This window comes from Gymnodraco acuticeps, unplaced genomic scaffold (genome assembly GCF_902827175.1).
Source record: "Gymnodraco acuticeps unplaced genomic scaffold, fGymAcu1.1, whole genome shotgun sequence".
In the NCBI taxonomy this organism is placed as follows: domain Eukaryota; kingdom Metazoa; phylum Chordata; class Actinopteri; order Perciformes; family Bathydraconidae; genus Gymnodraco; species Gymnodraco acuticeps.
This window is the reverse complement of record NW_022991375.1, coordinates 672092-695426: the sequence shown is the minus strand read 5'-3', so window position 1 is coordinate 695426 and position 23335 is coordinate 672092. Positions and strand designations below refer to the sequence as shown.

At 41.2% G+C, this 23335-nt stretch overlaps 1 protein-coding gene across 3 annotated transcripts in view; it reads left to right on the top strand.

The window, feature by feature from the left end:
• Positions 1-958: 958 nt before the first annotated feature.
• The window catches only part of adcy2b (adenylate cyclase 2b (brain)), a 65556-nt gene continuing 43179 nt past the window's right edge, over positions 959-23335 (top strand). For 2 of the 3 annotated variants that reach the window (XR_004571641.1, XM_034241038.1), the window contains exons 1-4: positions 1509-1775; positions 13648-13845; positions 21128-21289; positions 22776-22925. Coding sequence is in view for 2 of the 3 variants with exons in the window: in XM_034241038.1 (XP_034096929.1) it covers positions 1509-1775; positions 13648-13845; positions 21128-21289; positions 22776-22925 (777 nt within the window). In the remaining variant the exon portion in view is untranslated. Of the gene's footprint in view, positions 1776-13647; positions 13846-21127; positions 21290-22775; positions 22926-23335 lie in introns of all 3 variants that reach the window. The other variant, XM_034241039.1, reaches the window with a different exon arrangement.

The following is a 23335-nucleotide window of genomic DNA, read 5'->3' as shown; positions in this document are numbered from 1 at the left end:
GCTTTCATTTAATTTCATTGTTATGTGTTCCGCTCATGGTACGCTTCAAGAGCATTTCATATTTAAAAGAAATGGATCTGGGTCTGAAAATTGAAGCCAATGCAGAAGTACTTTATAACCTGCATTCTCTCTAATAGCCAGCAGGGGGCCAACATAATTCAGATTGTATCGAAGCCTATGAGAAAATGCTCAGAGGCACATGCTATTTTTATTTTGATAAAGTAAACAATCTTTTTATAACGCTGTAATTGCGTCGTTTGTGGTTTCTCAAAGTGACCTCCAGTTCCAGTTATATTTATATTACAGTATGTTGACTTGACTCTGTGTGGTTAGCGTGCTGAAAGCAAACTTGACAGAATGAAGTGGCATGGCCGTCTTCACACTTCAGGGAGCATCACATGTAGCTTGGCAAAATGGACGAGATGGAACCTGTCGTGCAGAACAGAAGTCGGATAAAAAAGGGACACAAATGAAAGTGGTGAGGAGGAGGAGGAGGAGGAGGAGGAGGAGGAGGAGGAGGAGGAATATTGGGAATTTGGCTCGTCAGATTCTATTTAACTCCCAGCGCTGACACAACAGTTACTGCCGCTCTCAAACTTTCACTCATTACCAGATCTCTCTCCCCCCCCTCCTAAGCGCGGGTCTCTCTTCCTCCCACTCTCTGTCTGTCTCCTGAGGTTTTTCCTTCCTGACTTTGTTTCTTCTTCCTCTTCCTCCCCGTCCTCCCCCCTTTCCTTGTGTTTTTCTCTTGCTCGTCTTTTTATCTCGTTGCCGGCTGCTGCATGGCATTTCATTCTCTTACCCTCCTCACTCTGCTGCTCCTCTTTTCTTTTCTTTTTTACACAGCTGTTACAACCACTCACACACATGCTGACAAACACACACACTTCTTCTTCATCTCTTCTCTTCTGCCAACTCTCTTATGTAAACAATCTCTTCTTTTGCTGTATCTTGCAAACACCATCTCGAGTCTCCTCAATCTCACACATCACCATTCTCACATTGTTGGAGGTACAGCACACACACTTTTACCCAGTAGCTCTCCCCCACCACACACACACATTAGTACACACCCTCTCTCCTCTCATTCCTCCCTCCCAGTTATTCACAATCTCTCTTCCTCTCTCCCCTCAGCTCTCATTCCTCATCTGCACCTCAGCAGAGTAACATGTTGCCTGGTCTGAGCTACAACGCAGAGGCTCTCTATCCGACTGGCCAAAAATAAACAAGAAGGAGAAGCACGAGGAACTCATCTCTCGCCTTCGCTGTCTGACCACCTTCTCAGAGAGGAGGGAGATTGGTTTTCACACTGTCCTGACTCAGTTTGTCACCTCAAGCTGAAGGAGCGGCAGAGGATGCTGGTAAAAGTTGTGTCTCCTCCACTCAGCCGTGCATCCATCCCTCACAGCTGACCAAACTTTTTACAAAGCAGGACTAGGAGGTGGTGGACTGTGTGTTTTGGTCAGTAATAAACAAAAGCAGCACCATCCTCCTGGAGGACGCTCCCCATGTGGCAGGAGGCTCTGTGGACCCGCGGACGCTACCTGCTGGAGAAGAGCGATGGCGGCGAGGGTGGCGAGGGGCCCGAGAGCCTGGGGGGGGACGGGGGCCTGGGGTTCCAGGGTGAGGTGTGTGTGGAGGGGGAGAAGCCCCAGGACTGGCTGTACGAGTCCTACTACAGGATGAGCCAGCAGCACCCGCTCATCGTGTTCCTGCTGCTGATCGTCATGGGAACCTGCCTCGCACTGCTCGCCGTGTTCTTCGCTTCGGGACTGGTGAGTGTATGTGTGTGGGATAACAGTGTGTGTGTGTGTGTGTGTTTTAACAGTGTGTGTGCATAGGTAAGTGCTTAGAGGCGTTGGTTAGTGACCACTGAAAGAACTAATACGTTGAATTAAATGTATTAAAGGTCCCCTAATATGCAAAATCCACTTTTTCATGTATTTTATACATCAGCATGTGTCCCCTCTGCGTTAAGAGATTCTGAAAGTTCCAGGAAAAAAGATTCGCTAACTTTTTGTCTATATAAAAACCTGTCTGAAAATGAGCTGATCAGATTTTGGCCACTTTATGATGTCATAACGATTTTTTGGCTTGTGTAACCATTAGCCAATCACCAACCAAGGTAACCCCCCCCCCCACCCCCCCCTTATCACCTGAATCTCCTAGAGCACCATTGAGTTCTTTTGAACCAAATACCTCTCAGGGGTGCTCCTTATTTTCATCTAAAGTAACAGACAGGTATTTGGAGCCAAACACTTCAGAGACATGTTTTGTATATATCTGAGACCTATGATATATTGATGAAAAACAGTATAATAGGGGACCTTTAAGTCAACAGATTTCACATTACTGTATTAGGTAAGGTGAAATCAATAATATTAAGTTGAACCTAGTATTGTTTTTATTTAAATGTAATATTATGGCTTGCAACTAACCTAATACAGTTCTGTGATTGGCATAATACATTTAAGTATACAGTATAGTGTACTTTGATATATTGATATATGCGTTGAATATAAATGCAGTTTATCGCATCAATAAACAGGAAATGTTTTCTGTTGTACATTTCACAACATTTTAACAACAGTAAAAGGCAGCTTAATTGGTGATTTATTAAAATGTTGTGGTATTAAAAGAGTTGTTTTTTGCAAGAAGCTCAAAACTAAACGGAAACGGGAGACTAAAACCAGAGGGACCAGAGCGCTTGTTGACGTTCGTGGTTAAGTATTACTGAATGCACATAATTGTGATATTATTCTTCTCCTCTAACTCTTGAAAAGATAATGAATAAGCGTATTTATCATGAAATAGGTCAGCAGTCCAAAGAGAAGCACACCGTCTACAGAACTGCAGACAATAGGAACATATGGATGGTTTTGAATTATATATGCGATCTTAATCATTTTTATTTTGGCCTGTTTTCCAAATCCTGTGCTTCTTCATGTTAGATGATAACCACAATTGCAGTCAAAGACCAAAGTTGCATTTCTTCTTCCTAAAGAAAATATTTCTCAAAAAACTAAATCTGCAACAAAAGGTTTGTCAGAATATTGTCACAGTGTTTGATGTTGTGGAATACTGCACATTTCATTTGAAGCACCATAACAGATTCTGCATGGCTTCAAGCTAAATATGCGATAGAAGCCCTCTTGTTAGGATCGCTGAAGTGTCTGAATACGTTTTATATTGCACCGTCACGAGACTGAATGGCCAATGTTCATGTGTGTGTGTGATTATATGTGTATGTGCTTATATGTGACAACAGAAGAGGCTGTAAAGCGACACTTTAAAATGGCAACGCTGGGTTTGCAGAGTGGATGAAGAGCGGGATGAGAGTTTAGTTTGAAGTTGTGTAGGTGTTGTTGCTTTTGTCAACTGAAAAGTGTTTTTTGGACTCAAACACTCAAACACAGGCTATTGTTTCTCAAGTCCTGCTTTTGTGTTTTTTATGACAAAGCCATACAAAAGGAATCCCACTCACTGCCGTGATGTTGTTTCAGATTGATTGTTTTGCTGCTTTATTTTCGGGACGACCTCTTCTCTCTGTAGCGCCTGGACACTAAAGGCAATATCTTCAACCGGGCATTATAGAGCGTTGCAATTATGACGTATTTGTGTAGGCCGACCCTGAAGTGAGGGTCCCTCGACAAAAGCGATGGGATTTTTCCATTTGATTTTAGAATATTGCAGAAAATAGGCTTTGTAGCAAACCCACACCAGTGTTTCCCACAGATCTGAAATATACTTGTGGTGGTATTCGAAAAAATGTGGGGGGGGGGAATGCTAGTGGAGCGGAGTTACTGCGGAGCGCATTCACGCGATAGCAGAGGGAAAAGGTACAGGAGGGGTAGTTAATCGATCACAGATGGCGTCGTGCTCGCGGAGGGATAGAAAAGGATTAAACCTAAATGGGTAGCGAAATGGGTGGCGGACGTTAATAGACTTTAAAGTGTATGTGTGGGAAACCCTGCACACTTATGATACTCACATCTCTACATATTAATACCACTTTATGATTTTTGAAGTGTAAATGCAGTAAGCCAAAGTTAATCTATAAACGAACCCCATCACGGTCACATGACTGCGCATCACCACCGCTAAACTAAAGGCGGCTAATGTTTGTCGTGCTGACGTTTAGTTGTTAGCAATCGCTTTTTTAATAACACATAGGCCTACTGTAGAAGCTACAGACATTTATGAGTGGGGTATTTACTGTTTGTATTTATTTTGTAGAACAAAACTTAAAGATCTCTTCAGGTTGTGTTAACCACAGATCTTATTTCAGGATTCTTACCACAACCGTCATTTCAAGGTTTTAGTACTCATTCCTGCACCACTCTATTTAGTCTGCAATAAGGGCTGTCACAATACCAGATAGTTACTACACCATTATTTGCGGCCAATAATAACAATATCATAGCTTACGAAAACCTGATCTTGACTTTTTTTTTAATACTTCTATTTTGTCCTTTTGTTTTACACTCGAAAAACAAGTGTGATGGAAAAATAATCTTAGTAACTGTACAAAAATAATAATTACACTAATGGAAAGTGAGTTTTAAGAGGCGCCGTATGATAAACACAATATGTAGGCCTAGGTGTATTTATAACATGATATCAATATGAACCTGGGGATGTTAGCCTTTGCAGAACATTTACATGCACACAAACCATACAGGAAAGGAAAAACCCCAACACGCATGATAGGGCCTCTTAAATAATCATGAGTAATATTTATACATTGTGTAGAGACTGATAATGTTACACCACCTCTAAAACCAGACTTTGCTGGATTCTGTCAATAAAATCCTGTTACATTCTATTGAGCTCCACACTGGGGCCGTTCCCAGGAAAACCTCCACCCAAATCGATTCCTTTACTTCTATTTAAGACGAATCAATAGATCTTATTGCCCCCGGCCAGGCATCTTATTCTCCATTTTCTATTTCTGGGTCTTCCCAGCTTTACAATCGAGTGTATGTATTACTGCTAGACGAAGAAGAATGGCAGGAATAAATAGAGGGTTGGGTTTGAACTGAGGGGGGGGGAGAAAGGGAGGGAAGGAGGAGAGGATGTTGTTGTAACTGTTCTGACTTTATCAGTGAGCCGGCAGAAAGTCAACCAAAGCAGCGCTAATGCTCCCAAAATGACTGCAAACTTTTATCTCTCCCTAGAGATCAGGGCTGGTGTGAGTGAGTGTAGTGACATAGATCATAGATGTATCCACCCATACTTTACATTGTGTGTGTGTGTGCGCGTGTGTGTGTGTGTGTGTTGTGTGTGTGTGTGTGTGTGTGTGTGTGTGTGTGTGTGTGTGTGTGTGTGTGTGTGTGTGTGTGTGTGTGTGTGTGTGTGTGTGTGTGTGTGGTGTGTGTGTGTGTGTGTGTGGTGTGTGTGGTGTGTGTGTGTGTGTGTGTGTGTGTGTGTGTGTGGTGTTTGTGTTGTGTGTGTGTGTGTTGTGTGTTCGTTTTGATGTATGTTTGTGACTGTGACTTGTTTGGGTGTGTTTCTAAGGGAAGTCTCTCATTTCCTTTTCGGGCTTATCTGCATTTTTCCCCAAAAATAATTATTTTTTATTTTGGTTGCCTTGAAGTTGTATTCATTGGGGTGTGTATAAGTATGTGTGTGTCCTTGTGTGTTTGTGCCTGCACTTAACCGGCATTTACATGGCAGTATGCTAACTCAGTGACAGTTTAATCGACATCAATAACATATCTGGTAATGGAACATTGGAAATCTACGCATGACAAAAAACATGTTCTTTTATTGACTGCAATGGTCATTTCTGTTCATGTTTTTTACGTTATTACCATTTGCAACACCCACATTAATCTTTGCATTTTAGTCTTTTGATTGATCTTTGTATTATTAGTCTGCAATCAATGATTTCTCTCCATCTCGTTGACAGGTTGATAGATGCAGGGCAGTGAGAGCAGGGTGTTTTTGTGATGATGGATCACCAATCAGAAAGGACTGTGAATGAATCACCGACCGAGGTGTGGTCAGAGCCGCAATACAACAAAGCATTAATGTTCTACACGCAAACACAAGACTTCAAATAATACATGTTGAAGAAATGAAGATATTTTGTTAATTTCTCATTGTGAAATTACATCAGTTTATAGTTAAATCAAATTGTTCACATTTAATTCCAGCCATTTTACTTCTTTGATAATATGTGTTGGACTCAACCATACATATCATGCTAGTGTGCTATTTTGACAGAAAATACATTCAAATTAAAGGAGTATCCATCGGTTTAGTATCAAACTTCCAGGATCTCACAATTGACCAAATAAACAAAGACTTTTCGGTAAAAAAATGGAGCAACAGAGTCTGAGATATTATGCCTTTTAGTCCATAGAGTAGATACAGTTTGAGACTAAATACTACACTTCCCATGATGCAAACCGTGACAGATCTTTGCTTACCTGGTGAACACCCAAACCTTATGATATGTTAACCTTATAAATGTTATTTTCTCATAGAAAGCGCTACTAAAGCAACAGAAGACATGCCATTTTCTTTACAGGCTAATACCAACTTCCAATGACAGATAAATAGAGGTTAATAAAAGACGAATTGCCCCTTATATTTGCAAGATATTATAATGCAATGTAATTGTGATTTTAAATATAAGAAATACTACATTTGCTTTGATTATCAAGTGCTGTTTTGGCGTAAAAGCCTTCAGAATTTCGAAATTCCTAATATTAATGAATCCACACTTCCTGAGTTACACATTTCCTGAGTGCCATCATCCTTTTCCCATGGCTTTATCCTGTATGTTCCTTATGATTTGGCTGGTGGGAATATGTGGTCTTATATCTGTGTTTCAAACTGATTTGATGCAGCAGCGTCTTCCCACTGCTGTGACATGGATTATGAAATCTCTATTTCTTCACTGCGTTCCTCCCCCGGGTGCTGAGGTGAAGAGATGTAAGTTCACAAGAAACAAAACCTCAAGGTCTCTCTCAGCAGAAAAACATCAGAATACGTGGTATACGTCTGAAATATTACACAATGAAATGTGTTGGTGTGTAGATCCGCCAGAATTAACTCACCTTTGAAGTTAATTATATTTTTAAGCATTGAGAGTGGTATCACATTTTACCTTTTGTATAAGTAATCAGGACTTGAGAATATGCTTCTAACTGGTTTTAGTAAAGAGGCCCTATTATGCTTTTTGGGGTATTCCCTATACTCTACTGTCATATCGTTTTTTTGTGCACGTAAATGGTCTGCAAAGGCTAAAATCCTAAAGTTCCCTGCATTGGACTCCTTTGTTTACTTTCCACGACATAGTGACATCACTACCTAACACTTGCGCTTCTATTGGCTAGCGCTCTAACACATTGTACATGATAGGCTAAGGAGCGGGACATCTCTGAGCGGTTGACCAATCACAACAGAGCTGGCCAGCTAACCAATCAGAGCAAACTGGGCTCTGGTTTCAGACAGAGGGTGAAAAGAGGTGCTGCAGCACAGGCAGTAGGAGAAGAAGAAAGAGCTTTATTAACATTAAAGGTGGGGTAGGTCATTCACTTCAGAAACACTTTTTGTTATATTCCATGGAATGCTCTTAACATCCCGATAGCAATGAATATATTAAATGCTTTGACAATAAATACATTAAAAATGTCATCTGTGGAAGCCGTGGCGGTGTAAAAAGCACGACCAATCATCTGAGCCGGCCCGGCTAAAATAACTGGATGGCCTACCTGCCTGTCAGCCTTCCATCTGTGCACAAACGTATCTCGTGCCCTCATTGGTCATGTGTGCGTTCGTGTGTGTTGGAGGAGGGGCTCTGTAAGGAAGTCTGAAGGAAGGGGCAGATTTGTTTCTCCATTCTTACCTACCCTACCTTTAAAGCATGGACACATGACACAGTAGAGGCACAAAATACAAGTATGAACCTGAACATTAGCATAAAAGGGCCCCTTTAATTTATATCATAATATTTTGGGTCAAGGCTCGATGCTCTGACCTATTTTAGCAAAGGTATATGTTAATGTTCCTCCTGCAAATGGAGCACTCAAGTAAAGGTTTGTTGATTATTGATGACCAAGCTGAAGGCAGAGTGAAGAAGAAATCTGCCACGAGTGCTGCTGCATCTTCAAGCAGGATGAATATTAATAATAAGGCACCAAAACATGTAAAATGCTTACAGTACCATGATTTGAACACAAGCTTCTGTGCCACCTCTCCCCCTCTTTTTCTCTGATAATGTATTTGGTGTGTTTTTCTCATTTCACTGCTGAATAATTAGATTCCTGCGTTTCTCTGCCGCTGCTGTGTCTCCCCTTTTTCCTCCCAGTATAATAGCTGGATAAGCCAGACTGGGCTAAAAAGGGAAATAATTGTTCTGGATGACAATGGAGTATATTATAGCGGGCACAACACCCTGCCTCTACGCCATGTCGAGGGAAATGGCTTTTAAAGCTTTCAAAAGGGTTTTTAACAGGATTAGATTGCCAACAATCAGAAATGTGCAGAGTGCAGTGAATTGTTGAGAGTAGTTATGTGTGAGCATACAGCTAGGATGGGTTTTTGTCATAAAGTCCACTCAGGTATCCCTCCAGTGTTTGCAGTCTTTGCTCACATCCTCATTTGGATTCAACGTGCGCTCCGGGCTGACTGTATAGCTGGCTTGGCGTCAGCAGTCATATCCCACGGGATCCCTTCACCAGAGCCTGACTCACACACTACCTCTGCTTCATCATGCTGCTGCACCAACACACAGCAAAAAGATCTCTTCCCAAATTAGCTCAGGTCAAAAAGCTTCTGAAACTGTCAAATCCGCCACAAATATTTAAGTTTGTGACATATTTTCAGTTTGCTGCCCCGGAGAATTGTTTGTTTAGCGAATCACACACATTTCTGTGTCCACATTGATGTTCATTTTGCTGCAAATTTGGTAATATCTAATCATGGAGTGGCTTGCTGATTTAAAGGTCCCCTATTATACTGTTTTTCAAGTGTTTGGCTCGAAATCCCCAACAGATCATTGTAGCATCCCAGAATCCCCTCTGTTTCAGCCCTGTTTCCAAAGTGCTGATTCTCTGTCTGTTACTTTAGATGAAAATAAGGAGCCCCTCCCCACGCCCCTCTGAGAGAGATTTGGTTACAAAGAACACAATGGTGCTCTAGGAGGAGATTCAGGTGATCAGGTGGGGTGTTACCTTCGTTGCTGATTGGCTAATGGTTACACAAGCCAAAACATCTTTATGACATCATAAAGTGGCCAAAATCTGATCAGCTCATTTTCAGACAGGTTTTTATAGAAATGGATCAGGACAATCTTTTTTCCTGGAACTTTCAGAATCTCTTAACGCAGAGGGGACACATGTTTATGTAGAAGAGACATGAAGAAGAGGAGACACATGTTGATGTAGAGAGACATGAAGAAGAGGGGACACATGTTGATGTAGAAGAGACATGGAGAAGAGGGGACACATGTTGATGTAGAGAGACATGAAGAAGAGGGGACACATGTTGATGTAGAAGAGACATGGAGAAGAGGGGACACATGTTGATGTAGAAGAGACATGGAGAAGAAGGGACACATATTGATGTAGAGAGACATGAAGAAGAGGGGACACATGTTGATGTAGAGAGACATGAAGAAGAGGGGACACATGTTGATGTAGAGAGACATGAAGAAGAGGGGACACATGTTGATGTAGAAGAGATATGGAGAAGAGGGGACACATGTTGATGTAGAGAGACATGAAGAAGAGGGGACACATGTTGATGTAGAAGAGACATGGAGAAGAGGGGACACATGTTGATGTAGAGAGACATGAAGAAGAGGGGACACATGTTGATGTAGAAGAGACATGGAGAAGAGGGGACACATGTTGATGTAGAAGAGACATGGAGAAGAAGGGACACATATTGATGTAGAGAGACATGAAGAAGAGGGGACACATGTTGATGTAGAAGAGACACGAAGAAGAGGGGACACATGTTGATGTAGAGAGACATGAAGAAGAGGGGACACATGTTGATGTAGAAGAGATATATGGAGAAAGGGGACACATGTTGTTGTAGAAGAGACATGAAGAGAGGGGACACATGTTGATGTAGAAGAGATATGGAGAAAAGGGGGACACATGTTGATGTAGAAGAGACATGAAAGAAGAGGGGACACATGTTGATGTAGAAGAGACATGAAGAAGAGGGGACACATGTTGATGTAGAGAGACATGAAGAAGAGGGGACACATGTTGATGTAGAAGAGACATGAAGAAGAGGGGACACATGTTGATGTAGAAGAGACTGAGAGAGGGCCACATGGTTGATGTAGAGACCATGAGAGAGGGGACACATGTTGATGTAGAGAGACATGAAGAAGAGGGACACATGTTGATGTAGAGAGACCTGAGAGAAGGGGACACATATTGATGTAGAGAGACATGAAGAGAGGGGACACATGTTGATGTAGAGAGACATGGACAAGAAGGGACACATAGTGATGTAGAAGGAGGACATGAAGAAGAGGGGACACATGTTGATGTAGAAGAGACATGAAGAAGAGGGGACACATGTTGATGTAGAAGAGACATGGAGAAGAGGGGACACATGTTGATGTAGAGCAGTGGTTCTCAAAGTGGGAAAAAAAAAAGATTTAAAAAAAAAATCATAATTTTAAAAATGATTGATTCGAAAATAATATGATGCAGTACAGTACTATTACGTCTGGGTCTCTGTGTTTCATTAAAGCTCGGCTCTGTGTGTGTGTGTGTGTGTGTGTGTGTGTGTGTGTGTGTGTGTGTGTGTGTGTGTGTGTGTGTGTGTGTGTGTGTGTGTGTGTGTGTGTGTGTGTGTGTGTGTTGTGTGTGTGTGTGTGTGTGTGTGTGTGTGTGTGTGTGTGTGTGTGTGTGTGTGTGTGGAACGAGCCATTTTGTGTGCGAGAGAGAGCGCACCGGTACCGGAGATCGTTGTTGTTAGCCGTGAGCTGATTATCGTGTGGGGAGTGTTGCAGTAGAAAATTCCACTGTAGCGACCAGTACATTAATGGGAAACCCTAAATGTTTGAGCACCCTCTATGAAACGTCAAGCTACCCCACAGCACCCTCAAAAGAAATCTCTGGCGCCGCCACTGAGCCTGACTTGTGTTGGGGGGGCCCGACTTTTTTTTTTCTCCAAAGGGGGGGCCTGACAGAAAAAGTTTGAAAACCACTGATGTAGAGAGACATGAAGAAGAGGGGACACATGTTGATGTAGAAGAGATATGGAGAAGAGGGGACACATGTTGATGAGGGGACACATGTTGATGTAGAAGAGACATGAAAAAGTGGATTTTGCATAATAGGTGCTCTTTAAGTCGGTGACATATTTTTTGTTCGCTGCCCTAGTGAATTGCGTGTTGAGCGAATCACACACATTTCTGTGCCCACATTGATGTTCATTTTGATGCAAATTTGGTGATATTTAATGATGGGGTGGCTTGCTGACTTAACATTTACAGAAGCCGAACCCGTCCGTGCAATCATGACTTTTGGAATGAGTTAAAATGGTTTACGTGGGTGTGTGGACGGATCAAGTCTTTGAGAGTGGGTTTAGTGTGGAGAAGCTCTCAGTGCTCTCTTGGAGCAGGTGATGGTGATTTTGCTGCTGTTTCATAATTTACACAGTCTGAAGAGGGCAAAAGACCAAAGAGAGTACTTTATTATCACCCTTGACACATTTGTGTGTGCATGTTTGTGGAGTTACGTGTTTGTGTGAATGGGATTTTTGGATATAGAGGGTTTTCTAGTCAGAATCAGGAGAGGTACTTTGGCCACTCAATGTATAATTATCTGTAGGACACGGACATTCAGAGGTCAGGGACAGGTCAGAGGATGAAAGTGCTAGAGAGGAAGACATTAAAGGGACCTGAAAGGTGTTTCACTCCCCCCATGTTCACATGAATAATGGAACACATGACATGTCTTGCTTACTTTATTTTATCTGGATAACTGCACAGACTTTTCATCATTTTTGCAACAAGAATAAACTGCGCTTTTCCCAGTGTCGTTTTATTCTGCAGAATTACGTTTCATAACTCGTGTTGTCCAAAACACATACTTATTTAAACCATAACCATGATATTGGAAATATATTTGAAAGGGGACCTATTATACTCCTTTTCAGATTCCATATTTATATTCTGTGTCTCTACTGTGACATGTCTTCATGCTTTAATGTTCAAAAAGCTCTTTATTTTTCTCATACTGCCTGTGCTGCTGCACCTCTTTTCACCCTCTGTCTGAAACCAGAGCCCAGTCCAATGTGTTGGAGCGCTAGCCAAAAGAAGTGCGAGTGTTACATAGTGTCACATGTCACAATGTTACTGAAGTAAACAAAGGAGTCCAAAGGAGGCGTTGCATGCAGGGGGGGAGTGTGTTTTGAGAGAAACTCCATCTGGAGGGTACCATGGGATTTTAGCCTTTGCAGACCATTAACATGCCCTAAAACCTATATAACACACTACTGGAAAGGGAGGCGTTATAGGGCAGTTTAAAACTGTGACAAGGAGGAACTACTTTTTCGGAAAGTGGAAACAGGATTTTTCGGAGACAGGGTCGGCAGTTGGATGATGGAGGTCTAGTCGGAGTCACAGAGATAGAGATGCTGTGTATGAGTGTGTGAGTGTGTGTTGACAGCTTTAAATGCTGACAGTGTGAGTGCAGAAGTGATGCTGTAGCACATTCTCTGGGCTCATACTGTCTGTCTGCCGAACTGTGTGTCATCTGTTAGTGTGTGTGTGTGTGTTTTTCATGTTATACATCTATCCAAGGACTGAATGTCCTCAATAGGACACAAAAATAAGGGAGAATTTGACTATAGTGGCGTCCATTTTGTGTTAATTTGTATCTTGATATTTAGGTTTAAGGTTAAAGGATATTTTTTGGTTAACTCCTGATCGGTTATTGGTTTGGTTTTATGCATTGCAGCAGGTAAATCAGTGCTTGACATAAACCTTTTTTTGCCTTCAAGCCACTTCGGCTATTGGTTTTCCAAAGGCAACTCAGCATTTTCACTATAGCCACATTTTGTTATTGGGGATTTACGGTTTAAGTCATAGATTCATTGATTCGTTATGGTGCGCTACAATTTCGTTTAAGAACTACATTTTCGAAATGTAGCTGTGAACACCCAAATCAAGACTACATAACACTACAGTCATCAAGTCTTAAGGTTGTATAAGGTTGTGTGTAAAACTGAGTTTGTAAAAAATCATGAAACAAACGAGTGGCCTCTTATTGCACAAGTGGTGCAGCTCTATCCACCCGATAGAGCTCATTATAAAGGTAACAAATTAACTGAAAAAAGCAAGGGAATTACTTTGACTATTTAAATATCTTCCATAAAAATAGACAAAGACAAATTTGAAGAAATATATCCATTAGATGTTTAAAAAAAATCTTAGCAGAGTAAATCCAAAATGTCCTCAAAACAAAATATTTTACGAAAAAAAGGCATTTTATATTTTTTTATAGTTTAGTCTTCACTTGTTCATTATTACAAATTATATTCATTTGTTGAAATTTCTGAATGTGTTAACAGGTAAGTATATTCTATAAGTGTGTTTATAGGTTATGAATTTGTTGAACTCCAAACCTGAAACTGTCTCTGTTTCTCTGTTTCTCTCTCCAGAAAACAGAGGACCACCTGACGTTCTTGATCACGGTGCCCGCTGCGCTCTTCCTCTTCCTGTCCATCTTCATCCTCGTCTGCATCGAATCGGTCTTCAAGCGGATGCTCCGCCTCTTCTCTATCCTTATATGGGCATGTCTGGTCACCATGGGTTACCTGTTCATGTTCTCAGGAGGGATACTCAGCCCCTGGGACCAGGTAAATAAATCCATGTGTTCTATGTGTGTGTATCTGGATGTGTGTGTGTGTGTGTGTGTGTGTGTGTGTGTGTGTGTGTGTGTGTGTGTGTGTGTGTGTGTGTGTGTGTGTGTGTGTGTGTGTGTGTGTGTGTGTGTGTGTGTGTGTAAAAGTACATGCAGATGCATCTGTTGGCATGGTTATTCCTAATGTAGCAGTTTGGTGTGCACATGGATTAAATGAGCTGTTCTGGTCTTGCAAGTCACATATTGCGATTGACAGTAATAATGGTGGAGGATTTACCATTTGAAATTCTTACCCATTTCCTAAACTATGAGCAGGCTTTTCATTAGAGCTGGCGACTATTGACCATTTGAAAATTAAACTGTTGCTAACTGATTTGAACATGAATGTATGAAGATAAATGGATAAAGAGTTGGAAGGAAGGCCCCATTCATTCCTATTGAAGTGGCACACTGGCGCATGAAGCACAAATGGCTTGACTCTTGAGAACAAGAATAGCTGGATTGTTTTATAGATTTTACTGCAATCTTCTGCATCCATGGAGCCAAAGAGCATGTGAATCACAATCTCATTAAACTCCGCCTCCAAGCCACTACGTTACAGCCGTTTCTCAATCCAATCCATGCCTCTAACTTCAGCTACTGATTAAAATAGTGGCTTCAATGATATAGTGGTTTTTGTACTGCGAAGTCAATTCACCATATATCATAAAAATGCTGTTTGACAGATGTGACTTTACCAATGTAAGTCCACAAGGCTTTGTGTCCCAATGGCATCACATTAGTGACACGGAAGTTACAATACCAGCGTTCGGCCTTTACAAAAATGTATTTCAGCCCAGTACGCACATCATAGCAGCTGTAGCTAACTGGCAAATACGGCTAATGGTACTGTCTCTGCAGCTGACGTTTTCATGTTCTCATAGGACTCTTTTTTTTAAATGAGTACTCAACACAGGGTTATGAAACATTCACTATTTTATTCAAAAGTCAGGATTCTTATAAGATTCTGAATCAATTCTCAAAAGATGTGTGTGTGCACGGTCAAGAATGCAGAATGAATGTGTGTGACACCTCTTAATGAGTCATGATGAGAGCTGGAGGTGAGCAGATCAGCACACAGACACATTATTTCTCAGCGTCAGAATCCTTTCTCTCTCAGTCTCAGGAATCCTATTTTCTCAGTCTAACCTGCTGTCTCCACCTATTCATCAAATCCCATTTTTCTCTCCACCCCCCTCCTCCTCAGACCCCCCTCGACCCGCCGTACCAAGCCCAAATTTCCTCTCTCCACTCGTTCCTCACCCTCCCTCCCTTCTCCCTGCACTGGAGATATTTTTATCATCAGCCACCTGTGGGAGCATAATCATTCTGCATTATTAATCTCTTTATTCTGCTCCCATGACTCCAACTGATCTATCTATCCATCTATCTATCCATCCATCTATCTATCTATCTATCTATCTATCTATCTATCTATCTATCTATCTATCTATCTATCTATCTATCTATCTATCTATCTATCTATCTATCTATCTATCTATCTATCTATCTATCTATCCATCCATCCATCTATCCAAAAAGGTGAGAAAAACTTAGGGAACGGAAAAAAGGACTAAAAGAAAGTAGAGAAGGATTCAAATATAGGTGAGAAACAATCAAAGAAAGTAAAGAAGGACTACAATATAGGCAAGAAAGACTCAAAGAAAGGCAAGAGAGACTATAAGAAAGGTAGAAGAGACTGATAGAAAGGTAGGAAACAAAAAGACTGGAGGCTTTCTCCCTGGCTCTCTTTCCTAAAATGAAAGCAGACTGAAATAGCATACAAAATAAATGGAGAGAACGAGTGAAATACAGAAATCCTGTGAGAGAGAACAGCTGGATTTGGGGCCTGCTCTCAGTGGGTCGGATTGATTGTGATTACTGAGGGAACAGCATGTCTACCGGAGAACAGAGAGCTAATAACAGCGAGAGAGGGGGAGACAGAGGGAGAGTAGCTGCTGATCTGCTCTGTCATGCACTTCCAACCTGCTCTTTGTGTACCGAAACACATCTTGTCCATGAACGTACAAGATGTGTCTGCCAGCATCCAGCTGCATCCACCCGTTAGCCTGGGTTTGATTCAATTTAGGAACGCCACGGATCCATCTAGAAGGCAGAATAAACATGGCTGCCACACCTGGTACCACAGGAACGAGTGTGTGTGTGTGTGTGTGCGTGTGTGCGTGTGTGTGTGTGTGTGTGTGTGTGTGTGTGTGTGTGTGTGTGTGTGTGTGTGTGTGTGTGTGTGTGTGTGTGTGTGTGTGTGTGTGTGTGTGTGTGTGTGTGTGTGTGTGTGTGTGTGTGTGTGTGTGTGTGTGCGCGTGCTACGGAGCTATACACTCATGTAAGAATGAGTTTTTCATAAGAAAGAAAAGATAAGACTTTACTTATCCTGAAGGAACTTCTTGTGCCAGAGTTACAAAATATTCTGTACAATAAACATAATAATAATACCTTTGGCATATATGATGTTATTATTGCACGGTATTATTATTATACATGACATTGCAAAGCAGAGAATGTTTTTGTAAGGATATTAATGATATTTCACATACTTAGTAGTATGTAGGAATACTCTGTTATAAGTAAATGTCTTGCTTTCAAAATGTTACTCAAGTAAGAGTAGAAAAGTATAAGCATCAAAATATACTTAAAGTGACAAGTAATTATTCTGCAGATTGGTCCTTTTCAGAATAATATAAATGATGTGTTTTGATTATAATTATTGATGCATTAAAGGTGGGGTAGGTAAGTTTGAGAAACCGGCTCGAGATACACTTGTTGTTATATTCCATGGAATGCTCTTAACATCCCGATAGCAATGAATATCTTAAGTGCTTTGACAAAAAATCCATAAATAAATGTCATCTGTGGAATCCGTAGTACTGTAAAAAGCACAACCAATCATCTGAGCCGGCCCGGCTAAAATAACTGGATGGCCTACCTGCCTGTCAGCCTTCCATCTGTGCACAAACTTATCTCGTGCCCTCATTGGTCATGTTCGCGTTTGTGTGTGTTGGAGGAGGGGCTCTGTAAGGAAGTGGCAGATTTTTTCCAGCTGTGTATTTTCAAATTCTAGCGCACTCGAGCTGGTTTCTCCAACATTACCTACCCCACCTTTAAGTCAAAGTAGTTCCAGAATGTAGGAATACTCTGTTATAAGTAAATGTCTTGCTTTCAAAATGTTACTCAAGTAAGAGTACAGGCCACAATTAATAACCTGATCAACTCTATGCGAAGGAGATGCGTGAGGCAAATGGTGGTAACAACAGATACTGACTGGTTTTCGGACCCCCCCCAATAAAGCAAAACTGCACGTTTCAGAGTGGCCTTTTATTGTGGCCAGCCTAAGGCACACCTGTGCAATAATCATGCTGTCTAATCAGCATCTTGATATGCCACACCTGTGAGGTGGGATGGATTATCTCGGCAAAGGAGAAGTGCTCACTATCACAGATTTTTTCAGATTTGTGAACAATATTTGAGAGAAATGGTTAGGCCCAAAGCCTGTTTTTCAGGTTTCAGGCTCGAAAATGACATTCCCAGAACAAATGACCATATCTTCCCTTCTAAAAGGGTTAAATTAATAATCTTTTTTCTCAAAGTAATGATAAACCTGTGGGTTGGATGTAGAAAAGTCAGAATCAATATAGATGTTTTTTATTTTAAAGAAAATTCAGATTGAACATGGTAAAAAACTGTAAATTATAGTGTCCGTCCAAAAAATATGTTATACTTATAGTGAAAACTAACCTTGGATGATGGGTTAGTAGACTAAAAGCTTTAGGAATCCAAAGTACAACAGATAATAAGTGCCCTATATCAAGATTGATGCAAAACAAGTGATATTTGACCTTTTAGACAGATTTAGCAAAAAAAACCTCTTCTGGGGCCATTTGGGTGGATTTTCCATATCTTTGGCCCCCCTTCCTCGATTTTGACATGTGACATCTCTTCCTGACCGTTAGAGCCAATAGAATCGAAGGGAAATCGTTCCATCGACTCTCATATTAAAAAAGCTTGTGTCTCTGCGCATGCAATATTGTTGCAGAGCGTAGGAATATCCCTGCTCTGATATCTTGAGACGGAAAAGCAGTTTTTATTGTTTATGGATTATCAGAACATTTCAAAGGGGACACAGACACATTAAAACGATGAAAACGATGGTGTAGTTAATCCATAGGTTAACTACACCATCGTTTTTAATGCCATTGAAGACCAGTTTTTACCAGACAAAGACCAAGGTAAGCCATGTTAGCGTTTTGGGCTACCTAGCGCCACATGTTTTGATGTAGGTTTTTGTTATTTTCTCCGCGAATTTGTAATCTTTGAGTGTTGAGGTGGGTACCCATAGATGCTGTGTCTCCTTACGATCATAAACGATGTGTTGGATGTGCAGCTAGGATCAGTAAGGGTGCTAGGAGTTATTTTCGGTGCAGTAATAGGTTAGCATTTTTCGCTCGGGGCTAATTCAGAGGGTCACTGTTAGCATTTTGAGTTTAAAAAAAATAAAATGAAAAAGATCAGGCAAATTAGTTTTTTTCCGTTATATGAATATAAAACATTCATAGTTTATTAAATATGAAGGTTCCTTAGACGTTGTTTCCTGCAAATTACGCGATTTCGGGCCCGGATATGGGTCCGTGGGGATTAAGAGGATTAAGAGGAGGAACCTATTTGAATGACTTTACATACTAAAGTGAAAAGATGTAATTAAAGTCTTATTTAAGTGTTGATTATATTTCACATCATTAATCCAAATTTGCAATGTAACTAAAGGTAAATAAATGTAGTGGAATAAAAATACATGATTTCCCTCTGAATTGTAGTGGAGTAGAAGTTCTAAGTAGCATAACATGGAAATACTATAAGTCCCTCAAAATTGTACTTAAGTCCACTACTTGAGTAAATATACTTAGTTACTTTACACTACTGGTGGTGTTACCATCATAGACTGTATATATAAAGGTTACCATTCTCAGTTCTCCTCACTGAAGGGGGAGGAGTTATAACGTTTGACTAGAGGAAAGACGGAGCAAGAAGTGAGCAGGCATTCTTGATGTGGGAATTGAAGCATGCATATCTGTGCGTGTGAGACAGAGGAGGGCTGAGCTCCTGGAACAAAAGAGAGTTAAAAAAAGAAAAGAAAAGTAATCGAAGGAGCTGAAGTGAGATGACTGCTGCAGATCCCATCTCGATGTGTTTGAGGAGGTATTATGATTCAGGCTGCGCTGCAGGGGAGATTGTGTCTGGCTGCCTGGCAGAAAGAAGCAGGTGACGCACCTGAGATTGGAAAGCCACCCTCAATTCCCACCGAAACCCACACTTACTGCACGTCACACTGCACTCCAACTGCCCTCTGTTGTCGTATTTTTGTCAGTGCTGGGAGTTCAGGGTTAGTTTTGAGTTCAAGGTTATGGCAAAGATAAATATACATGACTCTCTACCTCCGACGTCAGCATCCTTCCCTTTGAGTCCCCTTAGCAACAAAAAGCCCGTCCAAAACACTCTCTGTCGAGGTCTTTTTCTGAGGAATCATACAACTGGTCATTGGAAGGAGTAATACTCTCCTTACAAGGCTTCACCAAGTAACCTGTCACTTTGAATTATGTTTGATAACATAAACACTGTGAAGAGCTCTTCCCGCTTGATCAAAGGAGACAAAGGACGTTGATAGAAGACAACATTACATCAATAATAGACAATACGTCAAAAGCTCGGTTATCTGAAGACTGTGGGCACAGTTACAACCCAATACAATTACTCTAATCAATTACATCTGCACACATCCCAAGCTAAGAGCTGGTATTAAACATTTTACTATGTTGGCTTCAAGTATTTAATCTGTTTACTCTTTGTGTGAACTGTTTTCGTGAATAGTTTTCCAGCTTTTAGTGGTTAAAAACATGGGTTTTAATTAGTGTATGTTTGTCGAAATGTAGTAATAGATATGTTGGGAAGTATATAAAATGTCTCTGTCCATGGTGCTGATCATGCAACTGTGTATAGATAACCTTTTCTTTCCAAAAATAAAATGGACTTAGACTGTTTGTATGAATATTAATGTTGATGTGAAATGATCATACATTGCCATTTTATTAATAACAATATTCACCTTTGTTTGTGCATTTAGGCACCATTGATAATAGTGAGTGACACATTGGGGTCCAGGTCGCAGCAAGATCACTTTCTGTCAGGGTTTGTTTTTTAAACAAACCTGATTCGCTCAAAGAAGAATCCTGTCTGCTGTAAACAGACAGAGGAAGGTCAAAGTTAATCTGGAGTCCCACCTGAAACTGTGACCTGTTTGCGCTGCTCGCCACCATAACAGGAAGTGGAGCACTGAGAGCTTGGGAAGTGGGCAGGGTCAAAGTGGGAAACACACTTCTACACATTGTGCACAACACACACACACACACACACACACACACACACACACACACACACACACACACACACACACACACACACACACGTCCAAAGTCCGGGCAAGGTCAGAGTAAGAGACTTTGATGGAAACCTGGAATACCAAAAACTTGTAGAAGTAAAGTCTCATTTTCATTCTCATATGAAAAAAAAGAAATGTTGTTGTATATATTCAAGCCCAGATAATGCTAATGTTCAGGTTCATATTTGTATTTTCTGTCTCTACTCTGACATGTCTCCATACTTTAATGTTCAAAAAGCTCTTTATTTTTCTCATACAGCCTGTGCTGCATCACCTCTTTTCACCCTCTGTCTGAAACCAGAGCCCAGTCTGCTCTGATTGGTTAGCTGGCTGGCTCTGTTGGGATTGGTCAAGAGATTAGAGATTTCCCGCCCCCATCACGTACAATGTGTTGTAGCGCTAGCCAATAGAAGCACGAGTGTTGTCACTATCTTACAGAAGTAAACAAAGGAATCCAATTGGGCAAAAGCAGAAGGGATTCAATTGCAGTCATGTTCCTGATGTATACCTTTTTTCATAGATATGACTATGTCCCACATTATTTCAGGGAAAGCATGTCGTGTGCAGTTTTGGTTCTGAAAATCAGACAGTGGTTCTCAAAGCTGGAAAATGATGATGATGACATTTCTCTCAAGCTGTAGCTGAATTATTTAGTGGTCTTTGTTCACTCATATTTATAGGCTGAGAGACACAAATAAAGAAAAGTTATCAGAAGATTGTTCACAACATGAAGAGCTTTGCACTGATCCGTTCTTTGTTTAATCCCCTATCGACATCTTCCTGGTTCCAGGTGTCCTTCTTCCTGTTCATCGTGTTCGTTGTCTACACCATGCTGCCCTTCTCCATGAGAGGAGCCATTATAGCCAGCGCCATCACCTGCTTCTCTCACACCGTCACCCTCAGCGTCTGCCTGGCCTCCACCGCCCCAGATCTGGAGCCTCTCGTGTGGCAGGTAACACAGATAATTGTTTATGCAAAAGGTAAATAGTCTGCCTTTATATAGCGCTTTACGACCACTCAAAGCGCTTTTGGATCACAAGTCAATTGGCTCAGTCGTAAATCAGCTTCTAAATCGGAGATAGAGAATGGGTCGGAAGTCAGAAACTGTGTGGGTTGGTGTCGTCTGGCCAAATCACAAGTGATGTGACTTCAACAAATTGCAAAAAAAGGTAAGTTAGGTCTTGCAAAAAAATGTATGAGGAAAACTGTGTATTTAAAAAGGAGTGGAAAGACATATATGAGTTAATGTTATCCCAGTCAGCACAGAGCATGTTTGATTTGCAAAGAAACATACATTTAAAGTGGACTATTAAGCTAATTTTCAGGTTCCTATGTGTACTTTGTGCCTCTACTGTGACATGTCTCCATGCTTTAATGTTCAAAAAGGTATTTATTTTTCTCATACTGTCTGTGCTGCAGCAGCTCTTTTCACCCTCTGTCTGAAACCAGAGCCCAGTCTGCTTTGATTGGTTAGCTGGCCGTTTCTGGCGTGATTGGTAGACCGCTTTGAGATGCCCTGCACCTTAGCCTATCACGCACAATGTGTTGGACGGCCAGCCAATAGATGCGCCAATGTTAAGTCGTGATGTATGTTACGGAAATAAACAAAGTAGTGCAATGGAGGCGTTTCGGGCAGGGGGGAGTGTGTGGGAGAGAAACTCCCTCTGGAGGAAACAGAGGAATTTGTAGCCTTTGCAGATCATTTACATGCAGAAAAAACCTATATAACACACTCTAGGAAATCGAAAACCCCCAAAAAGCATAATGGGGCATAATAATTGTTCAAGATGTCTGACCTTGAATACAAATAAGATATGGACCCTTGAGAACCTGTGTGACACACCAACATCACAGACCCTTAAGCATAACATCTGTACATTTACATTAAGATACAGATAACACTTAACGACAAAAAATAATTTATTTTTTTGCATCAAATGAGGCTGACACACACACACACACACACACACACACACACACACACACAGTCCCTGACTCTTTCTAATCAACCTTCAAAGTACACACAGGCTGATAACACTCAACTCTTGATATACTCTCTTTACTCACACACACACACATACACACACACACACACACACACACACACACACACACACACACACACACATACACACATACACTCAGTGGAAAAGCACACTAACAATAAAACATGCTCACGAAACGTTAATTGGATACAGCGCTGGAAGACCTATTGATATGCACGGTCACATTTTAAAGAGCTTGAGGTTGACATAGTGGTGGAAAAAGCTTGTTCTCAGTGTGTGCTCGGGCTCTGTTTTTACGATGTAATAGTAGTAGTGGAAGAAGCCAGACAATGTTATGAGAAAATAACATATAACTGCATACCTGGAACATGCGTCACCTCCTGACATTACTTTAATGCCTTACTCTTTGTGTGTATGTGGTGTATGTGGCAGATCTTAGCCAACGTGATAATCTTCACATGTGGAAACTTAGCCGGGGCGTACCACAAACACCTGATGGACCTGGCCCTCAAACAGACCTACCAAGACACCTGCAACTGCATCAAGTCCCCCATTAAACTGGAGTTTGAGAAGCACCAACAGGTACACACACACACACACACACACACACACACACACACACACACACACACACACACACACACACACACACACACACACACACACACACACACACACACACAGAAAGAGAGATGGAAATGTTTGAAGTGAACTTGTGGTTAAACTCTGGTTTCTGAGGATGCATGTGTCACGTTGAAGGACTCTGCTTTAATACGGTTTAGATCTGAGTACATTTTTTTCAATGAATGACTGCAAATTGCAACCTATCCAATAGCTAATCTACAACAATGGCTGGGCAATATAGATTGTATATCAATATAGTAATGACATTAGTTGTGGATGTCATTCGCAACTGAGTGTGAAGCGGCTGGGATGAGGATCAGCACCTCCAAATCTGAGGCCATGGTTCTCAGCAGGAAACCGATGGACTG